The sequence below is a fragment of the Dromiciops gliroides genome, chromosome 2, assembly GCF_019393635.1.
Source record: "Dromiciops gliroides isolate mDroGli1 chromosome 2, mDroGli1.pri, whole genome shotgun sequence".
Classification (NCBI taxonomy): Eukaryota; Metazoa; Chordata; class Mammalia; order Microbiotheria; family Microbiotheriidae; genus Dromiciops; species Dromiciops gliroides.
This window is the reverse complement of record NC_057862.1, coordinates 679075314-679097455: the sequence shown is the minus strand read 5'-3', so window position 1 is coordinate 679097455 and position 22142 is coordinate 679075314. Positions and strand designations below refer to the sequence as shown.

Genomic DNA, 22142 nt, shown 5'->3' with positions numbered 1-22142 from the left:
TGATCTTCGACTCTATTTTTTATTATCTAGAGAGCGTTGTGCAATTTATTTTATTATTATTTGGCTTTTGCATTGATGATTTTAGTTCTTTCAAATGTCACTAAGAGAAAAGACCCTCTCTGGACTCTTCTCGGAGCCCTAATGGCAGAGAGTGAGTCTGGTTTCGGGCCTACAGCTTTGTCGCCTGAACCTCCCCAGAGGGGGCCACTAGCACATGAGGCTCTGAGGAGCCGTGGCTTAGACCAGAGCAGGGCCTGGAGCGGGGTCTGGACTTCGTGGGAGTCGGGCTGGGCTGGGAGTTCACCTTGAGGTGAGCAGGAGCAGAGTAACCCACCCCAGCGACCAGCCATGGGCCAGCAGAAAAGTGGCCGGGCCACCCCCCCACTACCACTAAGAATAATAATCACTAGCATCTAGACCCTGCTTTGAGGCTTATAAAGGACTTCGTGTTATCTCATGTGCTCTTCACAATCAGTGTATGTGGTAGGTTGAGATGAAGAAACCGAGGAGGATCGCTGATAAATGAGTTGCCCAGAGTCACACAGCTACTAAGTATCTAAAGCAGCATCGGCACTGGGTTCTTCCGGACTCTATCCACTGTGCCATATAAAGTATCTGCCTTCAAAAACAACAGATAAAACAGGCCAAACAGAAGAAAAAGGACTGGATGGCACACTTCAAGAAATCATAAATGAAAGCTTACCCAATCCACTGGAATCAGAGAGCAAAGTGCAAAGAGCAAGAATTCCCAAAACAAAAACTCCCAGGGAAGCTGGTGAAAACCCAGAGCTTTCAGGCCAAATTAAAAATACAGTAAGCAACCAGAAAGAAAGAGTTCAAGTGCTAAGAAGGTATAGTCAGGATCACATAAAACTCAGTAGCAACTATTATAAAGAAAATGCAATGTTCAGAATGCAGTTTCCCTAGGTAAAGATGCAAGTCTTACCATCAAGAATAATTTACCCTACAAGACTGAGACTTGAGGACTTTCAAGCATTACTGATGAAAAGAGGAGAACTGAGTAGAAACTACTGAAATAGAATTAATGAGTCAACAAAAACCTAGATAGGCAAACACATGGGACTAGTGAGAGAAGTTCTGTGAAGAGGCTAGGATCCCGTTTGTTTTATGGAATGTAGACTATATGTTGACAGTATTGTCTGTATGCTTTGTCCCGAAAATCCAGCTGACGTTTATCAGAAAGTCTGATGAACCAGAGAAAAAAGGGTGAAAAGAACAAGCACTTCTCTGATCAACGTTTCAAAACATTCCAAGGATAGTATCTGGCCAAGTGGGGAATGCAGAAAAAGATGAGGAAAGGAGATTCTTTCCCCGTTTGCAGAAATGTAGCGCTGCAAACTAATTAAAGAAGAGATTTATAAATGAAATGAATAATATTAATATTAATGTATGTAATATAATATTAATGTATATTTCTAAATTATTATAATCATGCTTTGAATGTATACGTGTGTGTGTGTGTGTGTGTGTGTGTGTGTAAACAGCACCCAGACCCTTCTTTCTCACTTTCTCCCTTCCCTGGCAAGTGAACAATTTATTATTTTAGTGTAGGGGAAAAGAAGAGGATTTTGCAAACTAGAAAATATTCAGAATTAAAAGTTTTCATTCAAATGATTGCAAAAACAGAAAAAAGACAACAGTTTTGAAATTTGACATTTTGATGACTTCTCTGATAAGAACTGTCTAGTGCAGCAATAAGCTCTTCTTTCCACCTTGTAAAAAAAAAGATGCTTTTTAAAGCTCAGAAAACAAATAATTTGGAAATAAACAAAATGTCATTCTAGTTAAATCTTCAGTGAATGATTTAGCAGACCTTCATTGCCTTGGTAAACGAATCAAAATAGGCTATGAATTACCAAACTCTTCAGAAACCAAACTAGAATAACTGGACTTGGCAAAATGGGGAATTGCCTAAAACCTTGAAATTTCCATTCTAATAAGGGAAAAGGAAAGCTTTGCAGTGATAAGGAAAGTGGGCTAAATTTTCTTTTTTTTTTTTTTTTTTGCAGGGCAATGGGGGTTAAGTGACTTGCCCAAGGTCACACAGCTATTAAGTGTCAAGTGTCTGAGGCCAGATTTGAACTCAGGAACTCCTGAACCCAGGGCCGGTGCTTTATCCACTGTGCCACCTAGCAGCCCCCCTAAATTTTCAAGGGAGTGATCCAATAGGTTTCCAAAAGCAAAATCATCCTGAAGCTAATTTAGAAGATAGACGATCAGGTTTGGAAGCAACTGTGATGAGCAGGAATTCTGAGTCTGCGGGGAAAAAGCACTCAAAGAACCTGGGGACCACCTGCAATGACACTGTGGTGATGAAATAATTAGAAGATAAAAAAAAGGGGGGCATTGGAGTCTGCAAAGGAGGCTCCTGCCCGTAAAAGGGGCCCGGCTTGGAGGATCTCTGAGGCCCTTTCTAACTGTAGTTCTTCAGGGAGCATGCAGTCCCTGCTCCTCTCTGCAGACTCAACAGCCCCTAATTCCTCCAGCTGATCCTGGCCAGACATTATCTCCACTTCCCTGCCTGGGCTCCCCTGCACATTCTCCATTTTCTCTCTCCATGGATTTGACCAGGCCCATCCCCCACCTTCTGCTGGCAGTCATGCCTTTTACTAGCGTTTGGGGGATCCCCACCACAATGCTGGCTCAGGCTGACCCTGAAGCTCACCCAAACCCCTTGACTTCCTTCAGATTTTCTTCTGCTTCCTGTCCATGCCTGCCCCAGCTGACAAATTGTCCAGCTGATTTGGGGGTACTCTGGGGTAGTATTTCATGTGCATCCCTGCTGGGTGTCCATTTTCTCTGCCCTAGCCCACAGCTCTAAGCCTCTCAAGAGCTGTCTGGATAAGGACGACTTCTTGCTGTGTGTTCACTCTCTGCCACCTGGATGAGTGTGCCATTTCTGCCCTAATCCAAGTCACAGATAAGACTGTTCAGTGGTCCTGGACCAAGCACAGACACCTGGCATATAGCAGAGCGCACATCCTGCCACATTCACAGTAACCCTGAGGAGAGGACACCAAGCAGCTCTGAATCCACTGATGGAGAATTCATTACTAGACAAGGAAGTGAGACGGACTGAGGAGAAAAAGAGGGAGTGGCAGGACGGCATCTGGAAAGCGGCTCAGTACTTGAAACAATTCACAAGATGCTCCCCCAGCAGAAACAACATGTTCCCACAGATGCTATACAATCTCTAGAGAGTGAGAATTACCAGAAGCCCAAAGGGCGATGGAGGGGTGCATATTGTGCAGAAGGAGACCACAGCACAGTTCTGATAACATAGGCAAGAAGTCATGAGCACACTCTCTCTCTGGAAATTCCCATTTATTTACTTCTGTACATGTTGTATCCCCAGTAATCTAAGTCACTGCAGGATACAAAAGGTTGGAATTTTTTGTCTTTCTATCCCCACGCAGTGCTGTGCCAAGTAGGAACTTAGTAAATGTTTGTCGAATTGAACTGAAATGAATCACTGAAAGACCAAACATAAGAATGACTGATAAACTGTTTAAATACAAGATCATCATCAATCCTGGTATTCAGCAATCTGTGATTTCATGTTGAGGGAAGATGAACACTAACAGAATGAATAAATCACATTCTCTTAATGATGTAAAAAACCTGGGATTCAAAAAAGCACAATAGAACCTATTAATCTTAAAACTTAGTTTTATTGCCAACTTTTAAAAGCCCCTAAAATGTGAGATAAACTTAAAAGTTTCTCTTGCTCTGGTCATCACAAATCTCCAGGATGACTCAAAAGTGTAACAGCTGGTCCACTAATTACATATGCCTACAAACAGATTTCACATTTAAATGCACATACATAATAAAATCAAGCTTTCTTACCAGTCAGGCCATGAGATGGCTTGTTAAGGATGTTGGGAGCCTGAGAATTAATAAAAATCTCTGATGAAAATGTAGCCTTTTCTGAGCCCTCAGTTGTTATTTGAGTGATAGCATCCGATGACAGCTTGAGAGAAGTGGCAGAAGCTGCAGTGCTGAAGTCATCTGACATTCTACTAAACACAAGAAATACCACACAAGGTGAGACGCAACAGTCTGTGTAAAACCGGATCGTGTCTTTGGAAAAAGGCTATGTCAAGGTCAAATTTGATGACACCCACACCCAAGGGTTAGCCCCCACTTCCCACAATCCCACTACACGTCTCTCACTCCACTATTAATCTAAACCCTTCTTGCTTCCATTCATCCTTTAAGCTTAGACTTGCCCTGGGGACAAAAAGCTGCAAAATTTGCTCTTCCTAAAAAGAAACCCTTCCATGGAAACTAAAATTATCTTTCTTTAGAAATTATCTTTCTTTAGAAACAGATCTCCAGATGATTAAAGCACCAGGACAGAAAAAAGAAGGGTTGAAGTTATTCTGGAGGAAAATGTCCTTGTACCTCCAGTTCCATTATCATGAGATATAAACAATAAAATGTTATCAAAGTGCAGGGGCAGGGACAGCTAGGTGGTGCAGTGGATAAAGCAATGGCCCTGGATTCAGGAGGACCTGAGTTCAAATCCAGCATCAGACACTTGACACTTACTAACTGTGTGACCCTGGGCAAGTCACTGAACCCTCACTGCCCTGCAAAAGATAGATAGATAGATAGATAGATAGATAGATAGATAGATAGATAGATAGATAGATAGATAGATAGATAGATAGATAAAAGTGCAGGGGAAGCAAATGCTCATTTTCTACTGGAGTGTTCAGAAGAAAGTTACCTGTCAACTTTAAAAGCTAAATAAATGTGAGTTATTGTTTTCCAATAAGGATAAGGCACCTAAGCTGGGATTTCAAGGACATAAGCATGATTTCAGTCTCAGTCAGTTATCAAACACTTATTAAGGACTTGGTGTGCCCAGCAACGTGCTAAGTGCTATCATTGCCTATGAGAAGCTTACAATCAAATTGGAGTGTGAAAGGGGCAGGGGAGAAGGAGGTAGAAATGAAATATGTAAATAGGTACTTGTAAGATAATTAAATAGAACATTTAAGGGAACCTGACAAAAAGCAGCACTACTAAGGGGGAGAGGAGCTTGGAGGGGGACCTAGAAAGAAATAGTCTCCTTTAGAATGTAGGGTTTGACCTCAAGTCTTACAGGAAGCCAGGGTTTCTAGCAAGCAAGCACCAAGCATTTTCATCAGCACCAACTAGGTTCCCAGCAATGGGCAGTACACTGGGGAAATGAATAAAGACCCCTTCCCAAAAAAACCTCACAGAGTCCCTGCACTCAAGGAATAAACAATTGCACAACCTACACAAACAGGATAAACTGGAGATAATCCTGGGGGGACCTGAAAAGCTTTCTTGCAGAAGGTAAGATTTTGGGGAATCAGGAGACAGATAATAAAGAAGAAAACTGAAGGCATGAGGGAAAGCTGTGAAAATACCCGGATTCTAGAAATGGAGCTTCTGGGTTGAGGAACAACAAGGAGGTTAAGTATTGTGGGAATTGTGGGAATTGAGTGAACCATAATTACTCTATCTTGTGACTCACTTCTGAATCCAGCTCTGTTGCCTTTGTATTCAATTATGGGTCCAGTCCAGTCTCTGTCTTGTGAGAAAACTATCGGGGGACTCAAGAACACTTTATTGCTTTGTTCGAACCTTGCCCTGGGCTCCCTCTACCTGTTGATTTAGAGAACAATCTCAAGCAACCCATGTGTCTTATGTGAAAACTGGCCCTGTACTGGTCAATCAATCAATTACTGCTTCCTAGGGAGGAGGTGGGGGGCTACGCATGGAACATCTCTTCAGGGAAATGTGCCTCTTCACGCTCTTCACTCTGTTTTCAAAACTCACTCATGACCCACACAACTGGGAAAGCCTCTAGTCTTTCCTCTGATTAGAATCTGATTACCTCATCTGTATCCTTGTTTAATAGCCTCTTAATTGTTTTCTTTTAATGTATAAAAATCCGTCTCTCCCTGTGTTTGGGGTCCAGTGGCAACTAAGGAAGGGGCCTCATCCTGATTTGTTGAGCACTTGGCATGCATTGATATCTCAAACCTTTCCTCAGTTATTTCACAGTATCATTGGATCACAAAGTCAGTAGAGGGGAGTAAGGTGTAAAAAGACTAGAAAAGCAGGAAGGGGCCAGGTTATGAAGGGCTATAATAGACAAATAGTGATTTTTATATTTGATCTTGTAGGTGACTCTGGGGAGTCATGAGAACTCATGGAATATACCAGGACTGACATGATCTGAACCATGTGACAGCTGAGGGGAGGATGGAGAAGAGTGGAGACAGACTTGAAACTGGGAGACCAATCCAAAGTCTAGTACAATAGATAACAAAGGCCTAGCTGGAATCAAACCATGGAAAGCACTGGACTAGGAAGTGTTCACATTAGGAGAAGATGGGTAATGGGAACCATAGGCTGAATTAATTAGGTGCACTTAACTAACCCTATCTTGAAAAAAGAAACTGAACAAGCCATAACTGAATTCCTAAAGGGGGTGGGGGAATGGCATAAATTCTGCCTGGTTATAGTATATGATCTTGATGATCTGTTGCTATAGTCTTCATGTTAGTATTTTATTTAAAAATTTTCCATCAGTATTCATTAGGGAAGTTGATCTATGTTTTTCTTTCTCTGTTTTGACTTTCCCTCATTTAGCTATTAAGACCATACTTGTGTTATGGAAGGAATTTGGTAGTAACCCTTCCTTACTGATTTTTTTCAAACATTTAAATATAATTTACATGCAAATTTTACCAAATACTTAAAGGATAGTTAATTCAATACTATATAAAATGTTTGAAAAAAATAAGAAAAAAAATTCATCAGGAAGAATAAGGTCAAGACTATCAAAGGAATCAATGAAAAAAATGGTAAGGTGACCTAGCAGTACCAACTCTCAATACTACAAAACTGTAATCAGTCATCCAAACAATGTGGGACTGGATAAAAAATAGACATTAATCAATGAAACAGATTAGGTTCACGATGCACAGAATCAAAGGAGCACAGTAACCCAAAGCCTGATAAACACAAAGATCCCTGCTACTGGCGCAAGAACTCAGTATTCGATAAAAACTGTTGGAAAAACTGGAAAGGAGTCCAGCAGAAACATAGTCCAACATCTCTCACTGTATACCAAGATAAGCTCCAAATGAGTTTAATATTTAGATACGAAAGGTGACACTGTAAGTTAAGTTACAGAAACATGGAAGAAATTACCTGCTAGAAGTTTGTCTTACAAAGGCCTCAATTCTCAAACACAGAGAAATGAGTCAAATTTATTAGGATGAGAGCCATTCCCCAAATGATAAATGATCAAAAGATATGACAAGTTTTAAGATGAAATCATCAAAGCTGTCTATAGCCATATGGAAAAAAATGCTCTGACTCACTCACTATTTATTAGAAAGATGCAAGTCAGAGCAATTCTGGGGTACTACCTCATACCAACTGAATTGGATAATAGGACAGCAGAGGAAAACAACAAATGTCATAGGGAATATGGGGAAAATGAGACATTAATGCACTGTTGGTAGAGTTGTAAAATGATTCAAACATTCTGTACAGCAACTTGGAACTATGGCCAAAGGGCTATAAAACCAGGCATACTCTTTGACTTAGTAATACTACTAGTAGGTTGGTATCCAAAAATAAAGATAAACAAAACAAAGTTAAAGGACTTATATGTACAAAAAATATTTATGGCAGTCCTTTTCTGATGCAAAGATTTTGAAATTAAAAAAAAAATAGATAAATAAATAAATAAACAAATAAATGAATAAATAAATAAATGGGGAAAATTGGGGGGGAAAACCAACAACAAAAAGGGGGCAGCTAGGTGGCGGAGTGGATAAAGCACCGGCCCTGGATTCAGGAGGACCTGAGTTCAAGTCCGGCCTCAGACACTTGACACTTACTAGCTTTGTGACCCTGGGAAAGTCACTTAACCCTCACTGCACCACCCCCAAAAAAAAGATTTCGAAATTGAGGAGATGCCCATCAATTGGGGAATGGCTGAACAAACTGTGGGATGAGATTATGATGGAACACTAATATGCTATAAGAAATGATAAGCAGGATGCTCTCAGAAAAATCTGGAAAGACTTACATGAGCTGATGCATTGTGAAATGTTCTGTATACAAAGTAACAGCAATACTGTAGGATGATCAGCTGTGAATGACTTAGTTATTCTCAGCAATAGAGTGATCCAAGACAACTTTGAAGGACTTAGGAAAAATGCGATCTATCTCCGGAGAAAGAACTGAGGGTATCTGAATGCAGATTGAAGCATAACTTTTTTTTTTTTGCTTCTTTTTCTTGTTTTTTTTGGGGGGGGGGGTCTGTTCTCTTTTACAACTTGACTAATATGGAAATGTCTTGTATGAACATGTATAACATATTAAATTGCTTGCATTCATAAGGGGGTGGGAGTGGGGAGGGAGGAAGAGAATTTGGAACACAAAGTTTTAAAAATGGATGTTGAAAACTGTTTTTACATGTAATTGGGGAAAAAATAAATAGAATTCTAAAAAAAAGGAAAAAAAAGAAATCACCTGCTAGATCTATGAACAGGGTAAGAGTCCATAAGAGCTCATTTCCCAGTCCTTATCTTCTCGCCTCCCCTTCCCCCAACTGCCTCAAAACAAGGTCCCCCATTAGCCGTGTGTTTCTTCTCTTTCCCCCCCTCCCAAAAGAAAGAAACAAAAAGAATGAACTGAGGCCAAAAGCTTTATGTGGACATGGGTAGCACATTCCTTCATGGATTCTTTGGAACTCTGCTTGGTCCTTGTGTTGTTGAGGGTTCCTAAGCTGATTATCTTTATAATATTTTTTGTTATTTTTTCATTATTCTTGTTCTGTCCTTTGTATCAACATACACAAGTCTCCTCAGGTTTTCCTGAAACCCTCTTTTTTGTCATTTTAACAACACAATATGTTATAATATTCATATATCATCAGTTGTTCAGCCATTCCTCAATGGATGGACATCCCCATAGTTTCCAATTTTTTGCTATCACAAAAAGACCTCCTACAGATATTTTCTAGAGATTCTTTTTTTGCCTTCTTTGATCTCTTTGGAATGAAGACCTAGTAGTAGTATTGCTGGGTCAAAAGGTAAACACAATTTAATAGCATTTGGGATGTGGTTTACAGCTCCATTGGACTGGCTACGTTGAGACAAAAAGAAAATGTCAAATGTTGCAGGAGCTGTGGGAAAACAGGAACTTTAATGTGCTGTTGGTGTACTGATTTTGTTTTTAAAATTTTAACTTCTAACTTTCAAATTATGTAATCAAAATTGTCCATTTTACCTGCTGGAAACGTCCTTCTAACTGTTTAATAGATATTTGTTTAATGTTTTTTAATCCTTGATCTAGTTGGAAGCAAGGTACAGGGTAAAGACTATACAGCTAAAAAAAAAAAAAGGAAAAAAAAAGGACTACACAGCATTTAATCAGAGGACTGAGATGTGAATCCCAATTCTGTCATGGACTTGGGAGTGTGATTTTGGACGAATTAGTGGGTCAGTTTCTATCTGTAAAAGGGGTGGGGATGGGGGTGGGGGGTGATTAGATGAGCTTTGTCTATGGTTCCTTCCAGTTACAATTCCTATGGCCCGTCAGTTTCACAACTCAAGCTGAGAGGAAGTCAACTGTGTAAATACATCTTAAAGGTCATTCCTAACTGAATGACTTAACTATTCTCAGAAATACAATGATCCAAGGGAAGGGCAGGGGAGGGAGGAGGAATAGAATTTGGAACTCAAAACTTTAAATAAAAATGTTTATTAATTTTTTTTTAAAAAGTCATTCCTAGTTTGGTAAATTTTTGTTGTGACTCTTGAAACAAATGTGTGAGATGGACTCCAATGGAAAAAATAAGAATAATGAAGAAACATGCAGGGAAAGGGCAGAACTCAAAGGAATCATTACATGGGAATGGGTTACCAGATCCAACTTTGTCACTTGCTCCAGAGGACACCAAGAATCTATACTACACAGGCCACAAAAGCGCAATGCACCAATATTTTTAATAATGTGGCTAAAACTGAAGACTAAGTAAAAACTGAGAGAACCACGTTTATCATCTTCTAAGTGTTGATTGTTTTCCATCTGTCCCTCACAAAGATATCGGGCATTATTTCTAACCAAGCAGAGGGCTACACTTGTATTCACAGTAAGGATTTGTCTGCCATCTTTCATTATGTAAGTTCTCATCCATATTATTTATAAAAAACATTCCCTACAGGAACCTATTGTTTCACCTTTTTCAACCACAGAAATTCCCATTTATCTGCAGTCTTTTTTTGGTGGGGTTTAAGTTTTTTTGCTTTGGTTTGGTTTTTTTGCTGTCGACATAATTCTTCCCAATTACAAGACTTCCCTTTATAAAGTTATTGAACAACCTAAAACACTCTAATTTCTGACACAAGAAATTATTTTACCTTCTTCCCCATTAAGTTAGATCTGCTCTAAAGTTCTTTATGGTCATTTTAATCAGCTTGCCTGCTATAACCAGGGGACTTACCGATTTGGAGTGTTCTGGGCTCCTTTAGAATGTGAATAAGCACCCAAATCTGAAATATTAACTTGGGTCTGCTTTGAAAAGGACTTTGAGGACTGGCTATTCTTGTGATGTGGCCGAGGGGCTGGTTCCGATGGCACAAGAGATCTTGACTCTGTGGCACATGTGTTAACACTCAATGACTCATTAAGTCTTGTTCCAGTACCACTGTCTAACACATTCAGCTTGGCATTAGAAGCCTTGGGGGAGAGAGTTATACGGAGATAAGAGACTGCTCTTTGTTTGGGAGATGAAGATGAAGAAGAGGCAGGTGATACTTCTCCTCCTGGAGCTGGGGAGTTTGGACAGACTGTGACGTTTGACTCTGACTCAACACTGGCCACATTCGAAGAAGGCCTTTTTTGCTTCAGCAGATCTTCCTTCCCCATAGTCTTACCCTGACGCTGAGAAAGAGGAGTCCCTGAGGACTGTCCAGGACCCACCTCGTTATCTTCAGGTGGGATATTTCTAGGTTGATAATCCTTTGCTTGCTCCTCAGGGGAAATGCCCGAAGGGAATTCTGCAACTGCATTGACACCTTCCTCATTTACTCCAAGTGACTTGGGACTCAATCCTCTGGCAAGGTCCTGCCTGTCAGAAGGCCGACCCTCCTTGATACTGCACTGAGGCTCAGCGGCAGTTTCAATAGGTGGTGTTGCTGCGGGTTCTTCCTCTTGAACACTTTTCATGACAACAGACAGATCAATAGATACCCGACGGTGGTGCTTTCCTGCACGTGCTGGATCTTTCTTTAGGACACTCACCAGCGTTTTGCGTGAAAGTGGGAGAGGGCTCTTAGACATCTGCACGGAAGATCTCTGAACAGGGGGAGGGCTTTGTCCTTGGTCAGCTTGAGCCACAACTGAAGCATCGGAGGAGAATCCAGAAGATGGACGAGATGGAAGACTGATGGGTTCTTGAGAGGATATAGAAGCAGGTGCCACTGATCCCGCCAGCTGGGTCTCCATCTCTTCATGGAATGATCCTGGAGTCCCCCTGCTCACATAATGCAACTCGGATGTGGAGCTTGGAAACGGTTGGTGACTTTCCAACCTAGAGAAGCTCCATGCTTTCGACTGAGAAGTTTGGACAGTTGACTCTGCCTGGCTGCCACAGACTGCACGCCAAGATGATGGCAACTGTCTTTGGCTCATGTCTGCAGACTCATTAGATATGAAACCTCGAGAAGGACTACCAAATGGTTCATTAGCCATAGTTCTGAAGCAGCCTTTTTCGTGAGCTTCAATAAAGATATGATCACATAATGTTTCCGAGATATTTCTTACTCCCACTGGACACGGAAAATCCTAAGAAAATACAAAAGCTTTGTTAAAGCAACTCAAAACCACTATGTGAAAAGCAACTTAACCTCTAAGAAAAAATGTGGCGGGGCAGCTAGATGATGCAGTGGATAGAGCATTGGCCCTGGAGTCAGGAATACCTGAGTTCAAATCCGGCCTCAGATGCTTAACACTTACTAGCTGTGTGACCTTGGGCAAGTCACTTAACCCCCATTGCCTCGCTAAAAACAAACAAAAAAAGATGTGGCGTGACCATAATGAATATTTTACCACACCACAGAAAGGGTGAGATAAGACAGACCACAAATCTAAGAGCATATGGGCTTTGAAAGACCAAGCCCTCCTTCTAAGACTAGGAAAGATCCTTTAAAGGATTATAGAATCAAAGGTGGAAGGACCTCAGAGATCACCTAGTTTAAAACTGTCATTTTACAGAAAGAAGAAATGAAGGGCCCGCCAGGTTAGGGAACCTCCCCAAGAGCACAGTCGTAGGAAGGAGGAGGCCAAGGTTCCAACTCAGCCCATCTAATCCGCTCTTTCCACTGGAGGGCTGACGTCACAGAGCCAAAAATCTGGCCTCGACTCAGAAAAATGTCCCCAGAATGATAGCTGTCCAAAAGTAAAATGGCCTCTCTTAGGACAGTGTGAAATGCTCTTCACTTCAGGTCCTCAAGCAAAGACTTTATGACCTGGGTGATGGGTGTGTTATTGAGGACATTCTATCTCAGGTATGAGATGGACAAGGCAGCCTCCAATCTCCCTTCCAGCTCTGAGATTCTGCCACTGGTTGAAAAAGACAAACAGATGATAGGTAGACAGACAGACAGACAGACCCACAGAGAGATATAGATAGATGGATAGACAGGAGAGACTAGATAGTCACACTGATAGATAGATAATAGAGGCAGACAGAGATGATGGAAAGACAGATAGATAAATGGTTAGATAGACAAGAGACAGACAGACAACAGGGCTGGTCAAGAGAGAAATGGTAAGATGACTGACAGTGAGAAGATAGAGAATATGAATAGATGGATGGATTGATAGAGAGACAAAGCATTTATTAAGTGCTTACTATATGCCAGGCACTATGTTAAGCACTGGTGAAATAAATGCAAGTAAATATAGGACTGCTGGTTAAGAGCAAAGGAAAAAGAAAAGGAAATGGGAATTTTCCTCAGAGGAATCATTGTACAGTTTCTATGGTGGTGATGGAATCTGAAACTATTTTCCTTAGATAAAATCAGATGTATACTGTGTATCTTCCAAACGGTAAGGCTAAATGGATGTGTACTGAACTGTATTTAGGTAAGTACATATACAATAGGAACACTGACTGCTATAGGTATGACAAAGAAAGGCCTTTCTTGATTCATTAATATCTCTAGATATACGCCTTCAAATATGACCTCAAAATTTCAGTCTTGGGTCTTCATGGAGAGCTGAGATGAAGTAATTCAATATATAGTCCCTCTCAGTAATGCTTTTCTCACTGCCATCATTTTGTCAGTCAGTCAATAAACACTAATTAAGCAATTACTGTGTTCCAGGCCCCAAGTTCAGCTCTAAAGGGGGAGAACAAAATGTAAACAACTTTGTACAAACAAGCTACAATAGGATAATTTGGAGATCGTCAGCAGAGGCGTTGGCGAGGGTTTCCTTTTTTGCTAAACTTAGGAGTCCTTAATGTAGAGTCTATGAACATTTTTTTCAAAATTTTATAACCATTTCAATTGAATTGCCTTCTTCTATAATTCTATATACTCTTTCTTCTCTGTGAATTTAAAAATATTCTCCTGATAAGGGTCCCTATGCTCCCAGAGGGGTCAAGGACTCAAAAAAGGTCAAGAACCCCTGTGCTAGATATAGAAATTTCACAAGAAAACATAACTGACCACATTTTACTCTTCAACCTACAGAGAATAATTAAAAATTGGACTAATAAAGAATACCTAATGATGAAAATTTGGACAATGTGAGAAATGACTTGTATATAACCTTCTTCATGAGCAAAAAAAGGGATAAAACCAGTCAGAAAGAGCTGAGAAGGGGTGGAGCCAAGTCAGCAGAATAGAGGGAGCATGCCAGGTCAACTCTCTCGAAATTCTCCTCCAAGCAACTTTCAATGAAAGCGTCAAGGTGAATTTTGGAGTGGCCCAGACAACAAAAAATCGGGATGAGACAGGAGGTTGGAAAGAGAGGTCTGTGACACTGGGGTGGGGCTGGCCCAGGGCACGTGTAGTGACCACACTAGCTGTGGGTCTGGGAGGTGGCAGTAGCAGTTCCGAAAGTTTTCATGGCCCAGACTATAGGGGCTGCCTAGGCAGGCAATGCGTGCAGACCTGGGAGATTTTTTGGCAACTCCACTGCCCATTAGCCAGTTCCGAAGTGCAGCTCCAGAGCAGACAAGAGTGCTGGCACTTGTGATTGCAAGGAAGCAGGGGCCCTTCCCGGGTGAGGACCAGGACACATCAGAATAGCAAGGACGTGAAAGAGAACTCACCAGGGACTCAAAAAGGTAAAACTACTTACATTCTCATGTGGAAGATGATACGTGTAACTCTTAAGAACTGGATCATTATTAGTACAGTTAGAAGGCATTTACATAGAGACAGAAGGCACAAGAGAGAGTCATTTATGTGGGGAGGACCAAAAAAAATGAAATGGTGAGGAGGAGGGATGCACTGGGAGAAGGGGGAAGAGAAAGGAGAAATGGGGGAAATCATCTCACCTAAAAGAGGCATTCAAAGAAGAGTTTACAGTGAAGAGGAAAAGGGGGCCAGGTAGGGTACTTGAACCTCACTCTCATCTGAACTGGCTCATAGAGGGAAGACTATATCTATATATATACATACATTTTGTTGAGTATGCAAATCTATTCTATCCAATTAGGAGGGGCTAAGAGGAGAATGAGATAGAGATATAGAGAGATAGAGATATAGAGATATAGAGAGATAGAGATAGAGAGAGAGAGACAGAGAGATAGAGAGAGAGAGACAGAGAGATAGAGAGAGAGATAGAGATAGAGAGAGATAGAGATATAGAGATATAGAGAGATAGAGATATAGAGATAGAGAGATAGAGATACAGAGATAGAGAGATAGAGATACAGAGAGATAGAGAGATAGAGATACAGAGAGATAGAGAGAGAGAGATAGAGATACAGAGAGATAGAGATAGAGAGATAGAGATAGAGAGAGATAGAGAAATAGAGAGATAGAGATATAGAGAGATAGAGATACAGAGATAGAGATAGAGAGATACAGAGATACAGAGATAGAGAGATACAGAGATAGATAGAGAGATAGAGATAGAGAGATAGAGAGATAGAGAAATAGAGAGATAGAGATATAGAGAGATAGAGATATAGAGAGATAGAGAGATAGAGATATAGAGAGATAGAGAAATAGAGAGATAGAGATAGAGAGAGATAGAGATAGAGAGAGATAGAGATACAGAGAGATAGAGATAGAGAGAGATAGATACAGAGAGATAGAGATATAGAGAGATAGAGAGAGAGAGAGATAGAGATACAGAGAGATAGAGATAGAGATAGAGAGAGATAGAGATAGAGAGAGATAGAGATAGAGAGAGATAGAGATAGAGAGAGATAGAGATATAGAGAGATAGAGATACAGAGAGATAGAGAAATAGATAGAGATATAGAGAGATAGAGATAGAGAGATAGATATAGAGAGATAGAGATAGAGATACAGAGAGATAGAGATACAGAGAGATAGAGATACAGAGAGATAGAGAGATAGAGAGATAGAGAGATAGAGATATAGAGAGATAGAGATATAGAGAGATAGAGATACAGAGAGATAGAGATATAGAGAGATAGAGAGATAGAGATATAGAGAGATAGAGAGATAGAGAGATAGAGATATAGAGATAGAGATATATATAGAGATAGAGATACAGAGATAGAGAGATACAGAGATAGAGAGATACAGAGATAGAGATAGAGATACAGAGAGATAGAGATACAGAGAGATAGATACAGAGAGATAGAGAGATAGAGATACAGAGAGATAGAGATATAGAGAGATAGAGATATAGAGAGATAGAGATACAGAGAGATACAGAGATATAGAGAGATAGAGATACAGAGAGATAGATAGAGATACAGAGAGATAGAGAGATAGAGATACAGAGAGATACAGAGATATAGAGAGATAGAGATACAGAGAGATAGATAGAGATACAGAGAGATAGAGATACAGAGAGATAGAGATACAGAGAGATAGAGATAGAGACACACACACATATAAAAGAGGAGAAGTAGATGAAGCGAGGCGGCGGTCTGAAGTAAAAGACACCTTTGAGGAGGGACAGAGAAGAAAACAGGATGAAGTTAGTAATCCTGTGAACGCGGATTCCCCCACAAATCAATGAAAAGAACTGCAGGCAGGCAGCCTCTAAGTGTCATTTACCGCTGTGTATTGTGTGCCTAGCCTATTCCTTCTTGGCCTGGTCCTGGTAACGCAGAATTAACCCAAAGATGCAAACTCTGAGGAGCAGTGTGGCAGAAACTAGGCAAACACCAGCATTTCTCACCATGTACCAAAACAAGCTCAAAATGGGATGTGATTTCGGCATGAGGATTGGTGATAAGTAAAGCAGCGGAGCATGGAAAAATTTACCCATTATATGTATGGATATGGAAAGAGTTTATGGCCAAACAAAAGACAGAACATCACAGGAAGTAAAATGGATCGTTTGATTGCATGAAAGTAATTTTAAAAGTTTCTGTGCAAAGAAAATGCAGTCAAAATTATAAGGAAGCAAGAAATTGAAAAAAAAATGTTTTTAAAATAAATAATTTTTTTTCAAAAAAGAGCTGTGAAAAGGCCGACTTTCAAAAATAAATATTATGTGCCCCTCCAGACATTGGGGTTCTTCCTAGATGCTCCACCCAGAAGGGTCCTAACCAGCCTCCTTCATTTTCCAGACTTAGCCACCATCCTTTCCCCATCCTCCACTTTTCAGCTCCTTTTTTATACACTGTCTTCCCCCATAAGAATGTAAGATTCTTGAGGGCAAGAACTGACTTTTTCTGGGGGGAGGGGGAGGGGGGTGGAATTGCATGTGTAATCCTTGAGCTTAATGAATGCAGGCCAACTGACAACCAAACATCAACTGTACCAACAGTAAAACATGCAATCTAAACTCATCAAAAACTGTAAAATCAACTAGGATCGGAGAAATCAATACAGATCTGTCAGTGCAGCTCCACATGCCCCAGTGATTCCCTACTGCATCTGGGAGCTGAAACCAACTTCTCTGACTGGCTCAGGTGAAAGCCCTCCCCAGTCTGAGCTCCCTTCCATAGTCCCAGAAGAAGGGTCCTCTCACTGGACTGCACCCACAGTATCCCACCTCCCATTTCTGTGCATAGGCTGTCCCTAGAATCAATTCCTATCTCTGCCTCTTCAAATCTCTGGCATCCCTGAAAGGTCAGCCAGCCAGCCGTGAGCATTTCTGAAGTGCTCACTCTGTGCCACACATGGTACTAAGCACTGGGGATAGAATCGAAGCTCTGCTCTCAATTTACTTACATTACAGTCTGGGAAGACAATACATAAAGGGGAGGCTGCAAAGTTGGAGAGCAGCTAGATGGTGCAGTGGATAGAACACCAGCCCTGGAGTTAGGAGGACCTGAGTTCAAATCCGGCCTTAGACACCTGACACATAATAGCTGTGTGACCCTGGACAAGTCACTTAACCCCCAATTGCCTCACCCCGCAAAAAAATTTAATTAAATTTAAAATTTTTTTTTAAAGTTGGAGAAGAGGGACAGTACCCCCAGACAAGGACAGCAGTGAAGTCCAGAGAATGAGGGGAGACTATCTGGGCCCTTCCCCAAAATGGAGATTCTGAGAATAATGATGGTGGTGGAGGTAAAGATGGGGGGAGGGAGAGGAGGAAGTGGTGGTGGTGATAACTATTATTCAAATAGCAGGTACTACTTAGCATGGTGGCAACATGCTAAGCACTTTACAAATCTGATCTCATTCAGTCCTGACCACAACAAACCTGGGAGGCAGGTGTTATCCTTATCCCCATTTTACAGGTGAAGAAAGTGAGTCAAATAGAGGTTAAGTGACTTACCCAGGATCCCATAGCTAGTTAGTGACCGAGGCCAAATTTGAAACCAGGTCTTCCAGATTCCAAGTCCAGCACTCCATCCATTGTGCCAGTTAGGGATGGATACCAATCAGAGAGGTCAGCTCAAATGTCTTCACCTTCACATCTCTGAAGATTTCCAGAGCTACTTCTGCCTCTCCCATCCCGTCCCACCCCCCGAAAATTATACTCTCTTTATACTGTATATTCTCCATCCCACCCCCAACGACTTCAATTAGATGCCAGCTCCCTGCCAGCCACGAGCCAGCAGGAATGGCTTGACAAAGCACCTGGCACAGAGCGGTCACTTCCTAAATACCCAAAGATCAGCTAATTAATTGAAGGGCATCTTGCCCAATATATTCCTGTCAGTGTAGATTATAAGACCCAGTTAAACAGAACCTTCTTTCTCTGGGTCTCCTGACCCAGCCTGGGTTCTCCGGCATACCTGGAATACGTCCAGTGGCCTCCCACGCCCAAACAGGCCAGCCTTGATCTCTTCCACCTTCCTCATGTCGGCTTCATCCAGCTCTGTCGTGAAGTCTCCACACTCAGTAGCCAAATTAAACTTTAGATTCCAGGCTGGGAAGAGAGCATTACAACCATGGAGATAGGAAGTGCTGACAGGAATACCACTAGACTGCCAAGGCTTCGTTTTCTTTTTATGATGATGAAAAGGTTAGTGGCTCCCGTTTTCAGTCATGAAGACCTACCTCCCACAGGGCCTGTTGTTTTGGGAAGACAATCATCGCAACTGGGGAGCAAACTATCAGTGAGGAGACAGGCAAATTGATCACTGCTCCACAATTTATACCGAGCGTTTGAGAGACTCATCCTGTGTCCAAAGCTGGATTTGAACCCAAGCCTTCCTGACACAAAGATGGTTCTCCCCCCACTAGTCTCCCCAACTGAGAAGCAGGTGTGCAAAGAGCATATGGACAACTGCAATGATTAGTGATTAATCTTGGTCCTGGAGAAACAGGGGAGGGACTAGAGAGAACGTCAGCCAGTTTTGTCAAGACTGGCTTTGTCTGTGCTCCTTCACTACAAGGGCGGCTCAGTTGGGATTGGGGGGGCAGGGATTAGGAAATGACTGTGATCTACGGTTAAAAAACAGAATAAACTGAACTGAAGCAAAATAACATGAGCAAAGCACAATGTCCAAAGGGGCCAAGCAGGATGCTCCGGTTATTACTGACCCTTTTGCCAGATCGCCTCATGTCCTCAAATTGTGACGGACTATTTCCAGCCAAGGAAAAAGTGTTTTTACCAAAACAAACAAACAAAAAACCCACACATCACCAAAACAGTATGTCATCACTTCTGTTCTTATTTTATATGTGATTTGTCTCTTCCTATAAGCTTAAGTTCTATTCCATAAAGTTATATAAGAATGGCATATGGCATGCCACAGAATGGCACAGAACATGGGGTTCATCCCTTTGGAAATCCATGACAAATAAGTTGTTGAGCACCTATTTCACTAACTCTTTTTTTTTTTTTTTTGGCGGGGCAATGGGGGTTAAGTGACTTGCCCAGGGTCACACAGCTAGTAAGTGTCAAGTGTCTGAGGCTGGATTTGAACTCAGGTCCTCCTGAATCCAGGGCCGGTGCTTTATCCACTGTACTACCTAGCTGCTCCTCACTAACTCTTAAAAGAAAATCTTTTTATTCCTTCTAGTATCAAATTCTACAAGATTCACTACTGGGAAGAGGTCAATGATATGGCAGATTGGGGATTTTGACCCTCCTTCCAAACTACTAAATTGCTGACTTCCATTGCAGACTCCCTTCACTGTCTTCCCAGACATGCCCATCACTTCTGTCATCACAACTTTAAAAAAAAATGCTCAATGGGTTCAAAAGTAAAAGCTACAAAAGTGTAAAAGGCAGAATCAGACTGATATATCTACTCCCTGACAGATGTATCTGTACATAAAGATACAGAGCTGACCTGCCCTATCAGTCAGCTAATCGGTCAAGAATATTTTCAGTTGCACTACCTGGAAATATTTCTTTCATGAGGATACAGTGCCTGAGATCCCACCAAACAGACACGTATTTGGGTCACCAAATCCAAGCACCTCTCAGGGGGTGACAGTTTCTTTTCCAGTCGGTATTTGAGAACACAGCCAATACCTAACTTGGGAAGGGGCCAGGGCAGGTGAGCTCTTACCACGTGCTCGTACTCTACACTCCTCTTCCTCTGCATTCCGCAGCATCTGTGTGGCAAAGCTCCCTGGACTATCACATTTCAGGAGATGCTGCACATGGACAGCCAAGGAATCATCACTGCTGCTGCCATCATCGCTATCAGAAATAATTTCTCTCTCTCGAATATCTCCCATGTACACGTGCGTTGGGATATTCGGCAGGTACCCAAAGAAGGAATCAGAAACAGGATCCCAAATGTAGGAAACTCTCATATTGCTGGAGTCACTACTTGAAGTGCTGCTTATAAAAGGGATCACAGGCACTGAAATGTCATCCCCAATGAAGGCACTGCTTCTGCCAGGCTCACATCTCGACACTGTGCGGGCTGTTTCGTATTGTCTGAGCGTCTCCTTCAAGGCCACTCTGGCCTTACTCTCCATTTCCTGAGTTTTCCCAGTACCCCTCTGGGAAGTGAAATGATTGATCATGCTAGTCTCCACCTTCGTGGCTGGGGTCACATTTTCAACCCTTGTTGACCTCTGGGAAAACCCAAAGGAGTCCTTAGTCACAGGGGCCTCCCTGCTATTGTTCAGCCTGTTGATCCGAGGGGATATAACATCAGGGTAAAGAGATGGGGAGTTGCTAAAGCGCTTCCGTGCGATATTCTCTGCCTCTACCAGGAGTGTGTGGAGCCTTTTATCTGTTTTCGATTCACCTTCAGATGTCCCCCTGATGTCTGAAAGTGTTGACTTGCCCTTCTTCCCATCTTTATCCACAGACATAGGTGTCCCCCTGAGGTCTGAAAGTGTTGACTTGCCCTTCTTCCCATCTTTATCCACAGATATAGGTGTCCCCCTGAGGTCTGAAAGTGTTGACTTGCCCTTCTTCCCATCTTTATCCACAGATATAGGTGTCCCCCTGATGTCTGAAAGTGTCAGTGTACCTTTTTTACCACCTTTATCTACAGACATACGTGTAGGTGAAGGCAAAGGTGTAGCATGGGCACTGCTCTCAAGCAGATGGGAATCCCAATGATCTATCAGTCTTTGGACACGTTCAGAAATGATTTTGAAATCTTCTTTAGGATAGCGAGTATCCAAGGGCAGAGCTGGTGATACTGATTTCTCCTCAGCTTGCTCACACTTAGAGGAAGTCTCTGGGGCACTTGCAGAAGCCTGCTCCTCCCAGTGCCGAGAGGTACTCTCAAGCTGACTGACCATTTTCTCCTGGGAATCTCGATGCTGTGATGTCTCGATGGGGGCTGGTAAACTTCGGTGTGAGTGGGACTCCACAGGAACAGACCAGCTGACATGAGAGATGCCAGAATTAAAGTTGGAACGCACTAAAAGGGAAAAAGAATGTGTGTTTTTTTTAAGTATTGGATATTAAAATTAGAGAGAGAGAGAATTTTCTCAGGATACTTATCATTGCATTGTACTCAAAACCTTACAAAATACCCATTTCCCAACATAATAAAATGATGAAAGAGTCTAAGATAGTGTTGTTTTATCAAAGATATGTACACAGACTTAGCATTTACATGTAAACATAGAGAAACATTGCTATGCAGCAGTCCTGGAACCAGCATGTTCCCATACATGCTCCTGGGGAATTTGGGGGGGGGGCAGGGGCATTGAGGGTTAAGTGATTTGCCCAGGGTCACACAGCTGGTAAGTGTCAAGTGTCTGAGGCCAGATTTGAATTCAGGTCCTCCTGAATCCAGGGCCAGTGCTTTATCCACTGCACCACCTAGCTGCCCCCACTCCTGGGGAATTTCAAAGCCATAACAGGTAAAAGAACCAATGAAAGAGAAAAACTCAGGTAGGAAACTGCAATGGGCCACTAGAAGCCAAGAATTAATAGAGAATGTGGGGTCCAATAATAGCCACCCACAGAAACTTAAGGAAGATGACAAGAGGGAGGATGAGCCCCCCTCCACAAAACTTCTACAAATACATCTACAAAATGCACCAGAATGAATCCTAATGAAG

General features: G+C 41.8%; 1 protein-coding gene across 1 annotated transcript in view; it reads right to left on the bottom strand.

Annotated features, from left to right (window-relative positions):
- The window catches only part of ALMS1 (ALMS1 centrosome and basal body associated protein), a 198875-nt gene that overhangs the window by 41142 nt on the left and 135591 nt on the right, over positions 1-22142 (bottom strand). Inside the window, exons 9-12 of the mRNA XM_043981290.1 lie at positions 20174-21493; positions 18446-18579; positions 10532-11874; positions 3871-4043 (exon numbers count right to left, since the gene is read on the bottom strand). Coding sequence (XP_043837225.1) covers positions 3871-4043; positions 10532-11874; positions 18446-18579; positions 20174-21493 — 2970 coding nt within the window. The remainder of the gene's footprint in view (positions 1-3870; positions 4044-10531; positions 11875-18445; positions 18580-20173; positions 21494-22142) is intronic.